Raw genomic sequence first — 14,855 nt, 5'->3', positions numbered from 1 at the left:
AGCCACGGTAAAAAAGTATTACTTTAAGTTTTCCCAATTCTAGGTTATAGTGTTATTTTAATATATCATCATAGAGATGCTATGTAAATGTGGTCAGTCAATAAATAGTTACTACTATTCCAGCAATGTAGATGTGTGGCGTGATATAATCCCTTAAAGGTCACACCAGACCATTTGTATTATGAAATCTGCAGCAACAAGCAAGCAAACGATAAACTGTCACATATGACAAGATAAGGTAGTTAAATATGACCCAAACATAGACTCCTGCAGTTCACCTTTTATCCAGCAGAGAGCGCTATTTGCTTTGTATTACGTATTTGTGCTAAAAAGGCTGACCAACATTTATTGTATGTCTGTTCAGGGTGTTGCCAAACGTACAATAATATCACCGTTTGTACGATTATTTAAAAAATATGACACATTTAAAGCACGACTAATGTACTGTTTTGAGGTTTAAGCTGTGTATCTCTTTATAGACAAGAAGGGGCGCTGTTCTGTCAGTGTTTGTAATGTTTTACTTTAGCAGATGGTCCTCAACAACATCGCATCTGTTATGTGGTATGAATAAATATGCGGGTGCATTAATGTGTCACTTCCAATCCGGCAACATGGAGCACATTGCAAACATACAAGTTAATCAAGTAAATATTTTTATTTACACAACAGAATGCATTGCATAGCATGTACAGTACATCAGTGCTCACTGTGTGAGCAGTGCTAAAAGAAAGTCAGAAACCAACATGGAGCTACTTAACCAGAATTTGAATAAATACACAAATGCTTTTTCATGCAAAAAACTAAACTTTGGTATGTAATAAAAAAAAATGTGGGTTGTGTTCATGTTCAGGATCTCTGGGAAAATGTACTGGTTTCAAGTTTTGCAATAAGGCACACAAAGTATTGCCGTCAAAAACTACTGAAATAGCAGCCATGGCAGAAAATGATCTCATTAAAATATAAAGGTATCAAATCTTTATAAAAGTGAAAAAGTATATAGAAAACATGATGCAGCAACACTCAGTTCCTTACATTCAATTGTGTCTACTTCAGTTTGTCTTTCCCCAATGTGGACAACACACATCAAAACTCCACATCCTTACTGATATAAATAATCATCCAACTTCATGTGTTTATAAACTATGACCAGCTTTTTGAGGCAAATACTTTCAAACAAAAGTACCTTGAACTGAAACCCCCAAATAAAAATTGACATTTGTCTTTTCCCTTTCTTGCATCTAAAAATGTATTTTTCCGACTTGCCGTCTCTTCTCTGTCACTTAACAGCATCTTCCTTTGTAAAAAGTAAACAAGACACAATCCAAAATCCCAATTGCATGATTGTCCCACAGCCTGGTCATCATTCATATCTCAAATGAAAACAACAAAACTATACACGTGTATGTACATTATGTACACTTTAAGGGCAGTTGGGTGCGATCAGAATTTAAACAGGTTGATAAAGTCTTGTGGTGAGAGCGCCATAGTGCAGCTTTCTGGGTTGTTGGCAGTGCAAGGATGATTTGTGTCCTGTGGGAGAAAACAGTTCAAACGGTTGTTATTTCATCTTTTTTTTATTACACAAATGTGTTCATCCTTACCTTCCAGAAAAGGATGTGACAATGTGAGCAGAAGTGCAAAGTGTCGCTGTATTGCTCTCGGTGAGGATAGCATCGACTCAGCTTGAAGTACATCTTCTTCCACTCCAGCAGACCTTTGTCTGACACAATCAGCCGCTTTCGGATCTAAAAGGGGAAGAAAGATCACATTTAGTTTTTTTCGCTCCCTACAATCACTGTAACCTACTTTAGCCAGTGGCTTACTTGCTTATCAAGTGATTATTTGTGTGCATGGTGTGAGGAAAGAAGGGTTGCCAGCACATACGCACTCTGCTGACTCCCAGTATCAAGTTTGCTTTATCAGTGCTCAGACTTCTTCTCAATCGTGTTTTGTTTTTGTACATTACGTACACCTGCACCATGTAATGACAGCTCATAGTTTACTGGCTGTATGACAAGGTGTTGGCTATTTTACACACAGTGAACAGTTTATGTGCACAGGTGTTCATAATTCAGGTTTATATTTGTGCATATTGTTTTCAAAGTAAGTTTTTGACTCTGTTTAATTTCTAATTGTAAAATGTAGTACTTTAAAATGTTATACATATTTGTTTTACATTTGCTTTCGTATACACACACATTTCTCTATGAACTGTCCAATTGGACAAAATTAAACAAAATAAAAATAAATAAATCTTTCCATAATTACTCAAATGTATGATTATATTTAATTGAAATTGAATATATAAATGTATTAAATGTGTCAATTTATTTATTTATAATTTTTAAGTATTTTAATTCATTATTTCAATATTTAATTGTTGATTTAATTGTTTCATGATTTACTTAAATATTTCATGAACCTAGTGTGTCAGCGCTTCATGAATTTATTTTAGTCATCAAACTCAGCCTTCAAATTCCTTGGGCAGGTCCTAACACTCTGTACTGTGCTAGATCTTGGTCTGAAAGTACAGAAATAACTACAACAACTTCAAAACATTCCTCTACTTTAACTGCTACATGCTCTGGGTCAGAACTTCCTGCTTCAACCTAATCTGCAGGGTCTAAAATATCCATCCAAAAAATACGAGTATATCCTCCTTAGACGCCATGTTTTAAAAGGCTTCCGAAGTTCAAGGCTTCAGAGCGAAGCAATCATTGGACTAGATTTGTGATGAATATTTAATGGACCACGATGGAAACAAGCCTTTTGGCTTTTTTGTACCATCCGTTTGCCTTTTTAAAGCATTACATGGATTTAATTCTTTAAGATGTCAATAAACTTCTCAATCAATCAATCAGAGCCTCACCCACTGACATTGATGGGTGAATTTGACAGATCAAATACATTCATGAAGCACTCACTCAAACAGATTCATGAAAAAAATGGAATCGTGAATTAATTTAATCGTGAAATAAATCATTCAATCATGAAATAATTAAATAAATAAATGATTTAATAATGAAATGTATTTTTACATTACCGGTAAATAAATTAATGCCACATTTGAAATATTTATAAATGTATTTCTAATTATAAATAATTAATGACCCACTTAAGTAATTTTTTAAAAATCTATTTATTTAATATTGTCTCATTTGACCTTCCATATTTAATTAAATTATCAAATCATTAAGTATTGAAATAATTCATTACATGATTTAATAATCAAACTGACTTATATTAAATAAATAAATGACATGTATGTATTTAATTTCAAATATATTGAATTAGTTCAATAATTGTTTAGAGATTTATTTATATTAATTTGGTCTTATACATACTGTATCTACATTTGAACAGTTTTGTAGTCTACAAAATCATTAGTTTTTAGACTTGTGAATTTATAAATGTATTTGCTCCATTAATTCTTATCACTGCAATAAAATGCAAGAGCTGTATCAAAAAAATCTGAAAGGTGTTCCCCAATGAAACATGCAACCACAATGCAATCATCATAGTGACGCCTCAGTATGATACTTTACTTAGATTATACATGACCTAATAGTAATAAGTGTTCCCATGTTAAAAGTGCCCTGAGTATATCTAAACATGTGCTAGTCTTCATAGATTTGCCCTGTGATTGACTGGCGACCTGTCCAGTGTCTTGCTGGAATAGGCTCCAGCTCACCTGAACAAGATACTAGGTAGAACATTTAAAGATTTTCCCGTACCTGTCTGTCTGTGAAGTGGTGCTGGCAGAGTTTCCTCCAGAGCAGCCGGTCCTCAGCGAGTCCCCCCAGTCCTGGACAGACCTGACCCAGGCTGACCAGGTCCCTGCCGTCTGACAGACGCTGCATGATGTTCAGCTGCAGGCTGACAGGCAGCTCCATCAGCGTCATGCCATTTGATGTGGGCTGGAAGAACCACAGAAAGGTCGCACTTAAGAACTTATTGAACGGGACGGACAGTTCTCTCATGTCGTCTCACTCTGTTGATCTGGATGTTGTCCAGCTGCTGATGCCACTGCAGGATGTTGTCCATGCGGTGCACCCAGATGTTGATGTTCCCCACCAGCACAGACTTGCCCATGTCTTGAACCAAACTGCACAGCGACACGTAGAGCGTCTGCAGGAGCTCCTTGATGGGACGGACGTTCTGCTGGTCGTCCAGCACTGCAGGATGAGCATTGAACATTAGAGACGACCACGACCACAAGGTGACTCAACAAATAGTGTTTAGCATTAAAAAAACAAACATGATAAATCACAGTATTTGAAGTGCTTGTCTGCAGTGAAGCTTTCGTAAGAGCTCAAGAAAATAATATCTGTTTACGCTGTGACAATGTTTGGTTTACAGTCTGGTTCTGCTAAATGTCTGCTGTTCACATTCTCTCATCTGCCTTCAGTTGCTGCAAGCAGACTTAGATCAAAACAACACTGACTTATTTCTGTGTTTGTAACTTCAAAATCATTCCCGATGAAATGTGCATTAATAACAACTTCCACTCTTCTGACGAAATGTCGGCGCGCATCTGTTTGGGTTACTCAGCCCATTTTCTTTCTTTTATGCCTTCATGGGCCATGTTTGTAAAGAAAACTTGAAAAAATGTCTTGTTAAGATGCAAAATGAGGAGGAATAACCTGCTCAGTGGCCTAGTGGTTAGAGCAGGGGTGTCAAACTCATTTTAGATCGGGGGCCACATGGAGAAAAATCTACTCCCAGGTGGGCCGGACAGGTAAAATCACGGCACGATAACTTAAAAATAAAGACAAATTCAGATTGTTTTCTTTGTTTAAAAATAGAACAAGAAAATTCTGAAAATGTACAAATCATAATGTTGTTGTGTTTTTTTTTACACTTACATGTTGCGGTTAATAGTATTCTATCTTTATTTGTCGTTATTTATATTTTCTGAATACATTATGTGATAATGTTCATCAGTCAACTCATTGGTGTTAATTTTCAATCTATTACGATAAAAAAATTATATCAAAATCAAATTACAGGATGTCATTCATGTAAGTTTGCTCATTTTCCTTAACTGGTGCACTAACATCATGTGGTTTATTTTATTTTTTTACATATGTAGCATAATCTACAAAGATGCAAATAATTGCTATTGTGACATCTAGTGGACACATTTAGAACAGCAGTTTCTTTCATTCAAAAATTTTGGTTCATTTTTATACTTAGCAAACTCATCCCGCGGGCCGGATAAAACCTGTCCGCGGGCCTGATCCGGCCCACGGGCCGTACGTTTGACACCCCTGGGTTAGAGTGTCTGCCCTGAGATCGGTAGGTTGTGAGTTCAAACCCCGGCCGAGTCATACCAAAGGCTATAAAAATGGGACCCATTACCTCCCTGCTTGACACTCAGCATCAAGTGTTGGAATTGGGGGTTAAATCACCAAAAATTATTCCCGGGCGCGGCCACCACTGCTGCTCACTACTCCCCTCACCTCCGAGGGGGTGATCAAGGGTGATGGGTCGAATGAAGAGGATAATTTCATCACACCTAGTGTGTGTGACTATCAGTGGTACTTTAACTTTATAACCAGCATTAATTGCTAATTACAGTAAATACATTTGACTATTTTGATGTATTGCATGTTTTACTTTGTATCTTGAGCTAGGCGATATGGGGAAAAACATAAAAAATAATATTAAATAACTAATTAGTTTTTTTACATAAATAACTGGCTCCATGTACAGTATCTTACAGTATAACATTTACGCACGCTCCCAATATTATTTAAAAAAAGTCATTTTTCCTCACATCTCTGTATGTTATTATAAAAACATTCGCCCAGACCTATTTGTATAGTTTTATAAAAGACCTGTACATTTGACCTATTTTAGTAACAATGGTTACTAATCCGTTCTAAATGGTTTGACAAAGGCCGAATAGTAAGACACCCAAAAATTTAATAAGACACTAAATAGCATTACATAAAGAAAACAGTGTGAAATCAATATAAATAATACATTAAATAGTATGGGTGTCCTGATACTGCTTTTTCACTTTTGATACCAACATTGGAGCCTCCAGTATTGGCCGATACCGATATTACTCTGAAACGATATCAGTAGGAATCATAGTATGTACTTGTATTATTTTGTAGTGTGGAATGTTAAAAAAAGTTTGATCAAGTGAAATTACTCAGAACAATGGTAGGTGTAAAAAACACAAACTTTATGGCAGGCTTTTCAATTTTAAAGTGGATCTAGTGGTCACAACAACTCATTTAATTAAGCTCATAGGGCTGGACGATTATGGCAAAAATAATAATTACAATCATTTTAATTGATATTGTAATCACGATTAATTACACGATTATTCATTATTTCAAAACATGAGTATTTTTTGCACCACCATAACGCAACTTTAAAAATAGTTTAAAACACAGATGCTCCTTTCTCACTCATTCGTACCTCATCTGTTTCACCATTACAAGCTCAGGAACTTGAATGCAAAAGGGGAAGCCCTATAATTTTTTTTTTTTCAATTATTCTATTTTCATAATCATGACAGGCCACAATCTAAATCAAAATTAAAATGTGATTAATTGAATGATCCAGACACGTTTGCTACTGGATACTTTCTGACAGGCTTCTGCCTTGAAGACTTTGTATCTGTAAGTAATATACAATTATAATTATTTAATACTTGTTTATATTGACAAATGTGGTGTTTTTAAGGATGCAATATTGTTCAATTAAGGACACTTATTATGCATGTCTAGCATGTGTGCTATTGTGTGCTTAGCTGTTGTGTAGCTACTATTTCCTAGAAGCCAAAAATGATTACCTTTTGGACATGTCTTCACTAAAATACAAGAAAAGACCAACTCTGTGTGCTTAGTGGAGGACATTAAAATGCAAGCAAATATAATCAGATACCGTATTTTTCGGAGTATAAGTTGCTCCGGAGTATAAGTCGCACCGGCCGAAAATGCATAATAAAGAAGGACAAAAACCTATATAAGTCGCACTGGAGTATAAGTCACATTTTTGGGGGAAATTTATTTGATAAAACCCAACACCAAGAATAGACATTTGAAAGGCAATTTAAAATAAATAAAGAATAGTGAACAACAGGCTGAATAAGTGTACGTTATATGACACATAAATAACCAACTGAGAACGTGGCTGGTATTTTAACGTAACATATTATGGTAAGAGTCATTTAAATAACTATAACATATAGAACATGCTATACGTTTAACAATCTGTCACTCCTAATCGCTAAATTCGATGAAATCTTATACGTCTAGTCTCTTACGTGAATGAGCTAAATAATATTATTTGATATTTTACGGTAACGTGTTAATAATTTCACACATAAGTCGCTCCTGAGTATAAGTCGCACCCCCGGCCAAACTATGAAAAAAACTGCGACTTATAGTCCGAAAAATACGGTACTTGTTTTTTTGCTGATATTGGACCGGTATCCAATATCAGTATCGGATCGGGACACCCTATTAACATATACCTTAGTGAACACTTGTTGGCGGACAGGGGGTAGGGGAGGGCCACCTTCTTACCGAAATTCAATAGTGTTGCTCACCTTCTTAATCAAACTGCTGGCACTTGCAACTTTCTGGGGCCCCATGGTGACTTTTTTTGTAGCCGTAATCCATTAAAAAAAAGCTCAGATTGAGTCACCAATGTGCGTGATTCTTTGTTTGGCCACTTTATTCCACATAATGACTAGTTTATTAAGCACACTGTGCTTAAACAAAGACAGCATACGAAAACCGAAGCTAAATTTTGCTGGAAAACGAATCATACGAAAAGTGCTACCATCTTTTACTATTGTATTTTTGTCCAGGACTTAAGTCAATGCTTGCTGTTAAACAAAACAAAAATTAAATATAGTTGTCTCGGCAATGCAAAGTATGGGACAAGTAACACTTGAAAAGCGCTATTTTAAAATATGTTTTTTTTGTTGTTGTTATAGTAGAATTATTGGGCAACAAATGGCAACAACTTAAGCCATGATGAGAGGAATGAGAGGCACGAGTTCAATGAGGAATGAGAACATTAGACTCACCTTTCTGCACCACTCTCTCCAGAATGTTCATGTAGTTTTTCTGGGCCACACCGCTGAGAGAGGGGAGCTGCGACTTGGCGATAAGCTCCAGGAGCTTCAACAGAGAGAACGAAATAACATAAATTTCTTGCTGTCTAGTGAGAGACTTGCTGCTCCATGTTACTTAAAGTTTGTTCTGAAATTAAAACACACACTCCTCCTGACGAGAAGGCTCTCAAATAATTTGGCTCCAATCCATCAATGTCTTCACAGGGAAGACGCTGCTGGGAAAACATTGGCTGACAGCCCAGGAAGCCGAAAAGCTTCGCAAAACAAGATTTTAATCATTTGTCAGCTGATGTGAAGCTGGTGAATTATGAATCAAAGTGTGTTTCTGTGAGGCTATCTAGCAGACAAACTCCAGACGTCTGCAGCATCATAAAACACTAACATAAACCTTCCTAACAGCCAAACTGCTTGATAAACAAATAGCACATCTAAAGTCCTTTTCCCTTTCCTACAGGCTAATCCCGTGCCCTTCGTCTTTTAGCAGCTCATCAAGTGCTCCGCGCTTTGTAGAGCAGCCGGGCAGAACAATGTGGCTTCCCGGATCTACTTTTAGCCCACGCGGCTCACGAAACTGCACTTCATAGCCTGGCGCTCACCCTCCCATTTTTCCACAAGCATAAGACGATGTTAGAGGCCCGCTTGGCGTTACATAACGGCTGTGAAGATACACCTTGAGGTAACACGCCGATGAATTTGACCGGTAAAAGTGACCCGTAGATGATCACGTTACACAGCCGTATTGTTGAACGGATCATTCCGAAACACAATCTTGTATCTGCAAAAAATAATAATAATAATAATAATTATAGTCAGGACTATTGCATATTACAATTCTACTCTTAAAGTGCAAGATGGCAGTAGAATCCTCCAAGGTAAGGTAAGGGGAAAACACACTGAGATGGTGTGGGTCACCTGACAAACACCAGGTCTGGTTTCATTAAGCTTGTGAGGATCGTCTCATCTCACTGCACATTGAGACCATCCCCACTGCCCTCCTTCAGATCACATGTGTAAGACTTTTACATTCATTTTTCATTTTCAAAAAAGTTAAAAAAAATAAAATTATAATAATAAAAATGTCACTTTTAGCTATTAGCTTTGACTGTTATGACTCGTACTCACAAACAGACCAGGTCAATATCAAGAAGTGGGTAGAGTAGCCAAAAATTGTACTCAAGTAAGAGTACTGTCACTTTAGAGTAACATGACTCAACTAAAGATAAAAAGTAGTCACCCAAACAATTACTTGAGTAAGTAAGTATTCAGTGAACAAACTACTCAAGTACTGATTCATTTAGGAGCTATTTATTTTAATGGTACTTAGACTACTACCATAGTTAATGTGTGTGTGACAGAGAGCCACGACGACAGCATGTACTACAAAATATGCACATTTCGCAGTCACAGTTAGAATTGGGCTAATGTTAGCATTTGCGGAAGTGGAATTATTGTCTGCATTTCCACTGACACAAATGACAGCGCATGATATATTGTTATTTTTTGTAGTTCGCTAGTAAAACTTTGAGGAGTTGTGCTGCCTCGTGTCACTTTTTACAGTGTGTGGTGAAATGGAGTCAAACGTTATTAGTGCTTACGTTCCATTGGTGACAGCGCCCCTTGTAAGAAGTCTCTCTAACCAGCTATTAAGTACGTACGTCTTTGCGAGCAATAAAGTTAAAGTTAAAGTACCAATGATTGTCACACACTAGGTGTGGTGAAATTTGTCCTCTGCATTTGACCCATCCCCTTGATCACCCCAGTATAGTCAATAGATTATAAATATAATGCTAATATAAATGGCTGCACTGATCGGAATGAAAGTCAATGTAACAGAATACAAGTATTATTTCTTTTTCACAAAAATAAGTAAAACGTATGTTGCATTAAACCTACTTTGACGAATAAAATGTATCCAAAAAGTTAGTTTAGTAAATGTAATGCAGTATAAATATAACTAATTACTAACTACCCACCTTTGCTAATATCATCAGCACTGTCTGCTTGGCATTGATAACAACCTACACAGTACACACACTCAAAACTTTAACCCCCCCCCCCCAACAAAGAACAAAGGAGGAGGACTCACTCTGACGACATAATTGAACCTCCTGGTGTCCTTGATGGCGCTGCAGAAATCCAAGCGGTTGAAGGCCTCTCCCAGAGTACAATATCCGTGGCGCTGGGAGAATTTAATTAACAGGCTGTTACAGGAGTATCGAGTTGTCATGGCGTATTTACATTAGCAATGAGGAAATGTTATCGTAGCTATAAGGTTATGCTTTTACCTCCTTGGTGCTTCCTTTATGAACATAAATCCACTTTTCCCGGTGGAAATCTGTGAGAGAACACAATATTTGTATTAGTGGCTCCAAATAGAGTTCATGGCATGGAAGGGAAATTAATCAAATATAATTTTGTTGTGTTTGCCTGCAAACATGTGCCAATCTATGGCCGTACGCTGATAATAAAAGTTACATTAGGGTGTCCAAACTTTTTCCACTACGGTTCATACACAGGAAAAAAACCATCCCCGAATGAAATAAATCCAACCTAGAAAAGCTGAAAGTTATACATCAGTCCCTCCAGGATATCGCAGGCTTTTTTGTGATTGTTTCAGCTTAAAATGTCTAAAATATGGCATCTTTTTTCAAAAAGATGCTGCAAAAGTTGCAATGTTTTGAGGGTTATTTTTTTCAATAACATTAAATCAAGTTGTGATTTTATTAAAATGTTACCAAAGCTTTAAGTGTTCCTTGTATCCTTAACTTTAAAAAAGCACTAGATTTAAAGTGTTTGTCCATTTTAAACGTTAATTTATGTTCCAACACATTTAGACCCGCACGTTAGGCGCATTTGTGAACTGTTGTGTGATATATAGCATTAATCTTTGTTGATAAATGAGAGACTAAGAGATTTTCATCACACTTCAACATCTCTAACATGTAAATGCTGCCTCTTTGCTAGGTCAGCATTACAAATGAAAATCTGTTCAAATTTATAAAAATACATGTAAACGAGGACGTAAATGTGTATATACGACATCACCCAGAAGGCTTAGCACCATAGACAGGAACAGGAAGTAGGTCTGAGCTATGCAGAAGAACAACAAATGTGCTCTTTGAGCAATGAAGAGTTGATATATTGTTACACGTTGCGGTTTCTGCTTTGTCTACACAAGAAACAAGCATAAGTTTTGAACCCACAGTGACGTGCGCGCTTGAGCGCCGCTAAAAGACAAATTGTCAATTGGTGAAAATAATGCTGATTGGCCAAAAAGGAGATCAACTCTTGTGCCTAAAGCTGCGCTGCTCTTTACCTCTCATCATACATTATGCATTAAATGTTAGCATTTTTAACATTAGTTTTATCTTATGTGTCTTTTTATAGTCCGTATTTACAGCTGCTTTTTTTTTTGAAAATGCATGGAAGAGTCGGGCATTGGAGAAGTTGCAAGGTTGTGCATAATTTGTAGGCATTGGTTGAATTTGCATGTATAAGACTAGAGATGGCAAGCTCTGTTTAGGTTACAGGTGTCAAACACAAGGCCCGTGGGCCAGTTCTGTCCCGCTACATCATTTTATGTGGCCCGTGAAAGCCTGGAATAAATGGGTTTCAATAAAATACTTTTTTATTTTTTAAACTAAATGCATTGATTCTTTAAATATGCATATTTTAAACATTAATATCATCAGATCATGCCAATTATATTATACACTGTATTGCAAAACTATTTTTGAGAGATAAAAACAAATAGTTAAATAACTGCTTGTCACCTATATTTATGATTTTAAAGCAAGTCATACATAAAAAAAATCTAATAATCAAATGTATAAGCATTTCGATTAATCATGATTAATCACAGGTTACTACCCGCATGCATAATTTAAATTAATTTAAAAAAAAGCAGCCCTCTGAAAGCAGCCATTACAAATTAGTTTGACACCCCTGGTCTAGGTCCATCACTGAAGTAAATCAGTTACTGCATTTACTCCAGTCACTTGTCACAACATGCCCCCACACAAGTAAGTTAAGTGGGTACGAGATTCACAAAAAAACTCACAAGCTTGGCAAGTGAATGTTTGTTTTGTCCAGCCTGAGGCAGCAGCTCAGCAAGAGGACAGTTTTGTATTTGAAGCAAGAATCCGATCAGTTGGTTTTTCCACAGGTCTATTTTAAATTTTCACAGTTAACAAAGTCCACACACAGTAAACAAAACCACTGTGCGGATTTGCCTAATATTAGGCATAGACTCTGCTTCACAGTTTTTGCGAAATATTACACACAATGCTTTACACACACCTTCCCATCTTGCACTCATATAAGGATTGTGATACACACATCTTCACATTTTGCACACATAACGATTGTGATACACATTTTCACACTTTACACACTAGGATTGTGATACACACATCTTTATCTCCAGGTTTTTTTTCAAACCTTTTTATTTGTCTCAGATTTTAATTTGTACTGCATGTCATTGTTGACTACTGTGATATGTTACTTTACCGGACTGTGGTAAAAATACATATTTTCAGTTTGCAGCATCATTGTTGAGCAGTTCTTGAAAAGATTACAGGATATTTTTACTTTTAGGTCCTTACGTATAGGCCCACTTCAAAGTAAACAATGACGATTGCTGTAGATTTTCCAATATATTTTGTCTAGTTACAGTAATCATTCATCACATATGCTAAAAAGGTAGGGCAAAATGCCCCAAGTAAAATAGGGGTTTTTACAAATGTGTTTTGTATTTGTCACTGTTGTGGGTAACTCACTCCAATAGTGTCTTATCATTTGAAGTCTGTGTGAGTGAGATGACAATAAAACTGCATTTTTACAAATGTTTGCTTTATTTTGATGAATGGGCATATGTTTTGACCGAAGTGTGTCATTTTGCCAATAATCTAGGAATTAAGAAAATGGAATGAATGTGGTGTTTGGAAAATTGTGTATATCTTTTTAAAAAAGACACAATTGCGTTTAAGCAAATGGAAAAAAAAATGTGATGAATGTATTAAAATGCAATAATAGCTGCACAATTAATGGCACGTTAACTGGTTTCCTTTCTTCACCTAGTGGAGATGCTAACCGTTCGGAACGACTCGTTCACGTGACTCACATGGAACTTTAGTGTTGTTGTTCATCAGGTCTTTTTTCCTCTTCTTGGCAGCCATGTCGTAGCTGAGAGTCAGCAGCAAGTTTTCCTTGTTGAAGTTGCTCTCCTTCTCTGCCTTGCAGAAGCTACGAAAAAGCACACACACACATTCCATTTCACAAAAAATGGTATCAAGTTACTCCTTTAGCACACGTTGTTCGTAACACGGACGTATGAAAGACGACAAAACACCTGGATCACATTCCGATTAATCGCGTATTAACACAAACCCAGTTTTAGTGACTAGCAGAGTTAATCCTCTTACTGGTGTGCGTATTAATAGTTTAGAGAGTAGCAACAAACGGACATATATATCCATTAATGTCCACATTATTCTCCTACTCCAACCAAAAGACGTCATTTTCCGTTCAAGCTGTTGACAAACCTCTCCACGGTGACATTGTTGTTCGTTTCGTCCACCGCCGTCCTCTTCCATCCCTCCTCGGTTTTAACCCAACTTTGACCCGGCGATCTCCAATCTTGTCCCAAAAAGGGCATCCTGTGCTTGACGAGAGTGGAGTAAATATAAAAAATAAAGTCGAAAGTTACAGGAAGTGTTGCTATGCGTGTCTCCTTGAAGACTCTTCTGTTGTTGTCACTGCGCGGCTTCTTATAGGCTCCCGGAGCTCAGAAGCCCCGCCCACATCGGAAACTTCCCCCTACAGCACGTGGCTTTGTTTATCAACTGCAATGTTGCAAAACTGTCGCCGAAGAAAGAAGAAACACACACAAACACACACACGACGGACACACACGGTAACGTCACGACACACACAAACACGTCCACGCGAAAATATTGGTCTGTAACACCCCGAGAAGAATGTTTTCAATTCGAGCTTCACTTAAGGGAGAACAATTACGTAACCAGAAGTGGCCAGAAACTAGCTGTTTCCCATCAAATATGCTCGAATAAAAAAACAACAACATTGTATTAATACTTAAAATATATTGCATAAAATCACGTATTTTTTGTTCATAAATACCTGCATCCACCGAATGTGACTTATGATTTAATTATCGTAAATTTACCACACGTGTTTTGAGTTGCTGCTGGGGATTGCCGGATCATCCCAATATCATAATATCAATTCAAAGATATCTCTGTTTTTTTGTTGTTCAAATATGGTATATACAGTCACGATCAAAAGTTGACATACACTTGTAAAGAACATAATGTCATGGCTGTCTTGAGTTTCCAATAATTTCTACAACTCTTATTTTTTTGTGATGGAGTGATTGGAGCACATACTTGTTGGTCACAAAAAACATTCATAAAGTTTGGTGCTTTTATTATGGGTCTACTGAAAATGTGAGCAAATATGCTGGGTCAAAAGTATACATACAGCAATGTATTGTGACCAAACAGCTCAATTTTTGTTTCATCTGACACCACATGGACAAAGATAAGATCTTCTGGAGGAAAGTTATGTGGTCAAATTAAACAAAAATTGAGCTCTTTGGCCACAATACCCAGCAATATGTTTGGAGGAGAAAAAGTGAGGCCCTTAATCCCAGGAACACCATTCCTACCGTCAAGCATGGTGGTGGTATTATTATGCTCTGGGCCTGTTTTGCTGCCAATGGAACTGGTGC

General features: G+C 36.9%; 1 protein-coding gene across 1 annotated transcript; it reads right to left on the bottom strand.

The window, feature by feature from the left end:
* Positions 1-632: 632 nt before the first annotated feature.
* On the bottom strand, positions 633-13,871 carry fbxo32 (F-box protein 32). The gene is made up of 9 exons (XM_062063496.1): positions 13,648-13,871; positions 13,227-13,348; positions 10,390-10,439; positions 10,191-10,283; positions 8,057-8,150; positions 3,991-4,175; positions 3,735-3,917; positions 1,602-1,745; positions 633-1,530 (listed from the first exon to the last, which is right to left on the bottom strand). The coding sequence occupies exons 1-9, from the start codon at positions 13,758-13,760 to the stop codon at positions 1,441-1,443; spliced, it is 1,074 nt and encodes a 357-aa protein (XP_061919480.1). The 5' UTR covers positions 13,761-13,871; the 3' UTR covers positions 633-1,440.
* Positions 13,872-14,855: the final 984 nt, after the last annotated feature.

This window comes from Entelurus aequoreus, linkage group LG11 (assembly GCF_033978785.1).
Source record: "Entelurus aequoreus isolate RoL-2023_Sb linkage group LG11, RoL_Eaeq_v1.1, whole genome shotgun sequence".
Classification (NCBI taxonomy): Eukaryota; Metazoa; Chordata; class Actinopteri; order Syngnathiformes; family Syngnathidae; genus Entelurus; species Entelurus aequoreus.
This window is presented reverse-complemented; position numbering and strand designations above follow the sequence as displayed.

Excerpts from the sequence above, each read along its gene's own strand:
- fbxo32 (XM_062063496.1), bottom strand. The coding sequence starts at position 13,760 with ATGCCCTTTTTGGGACAAGATTGGAGATCGCCGGGTCAAAGTTGGGTT. Across the intron at positions 3,918-3,990 it reads ACAACATCCAGATCAACAGA|CCCACATCAAATGGCATGAC; the intron begins GTGAGACGACAT and ends TGGTTCTTCCAG. Across the intron at positions 1,746-3,734 it reads ACCACTTCACAGACAGACAG|ATCCGAAAGCGGCTGATTGT; the intron begins GTACGGGAAAAT and ends TTCCCCTTTTAG.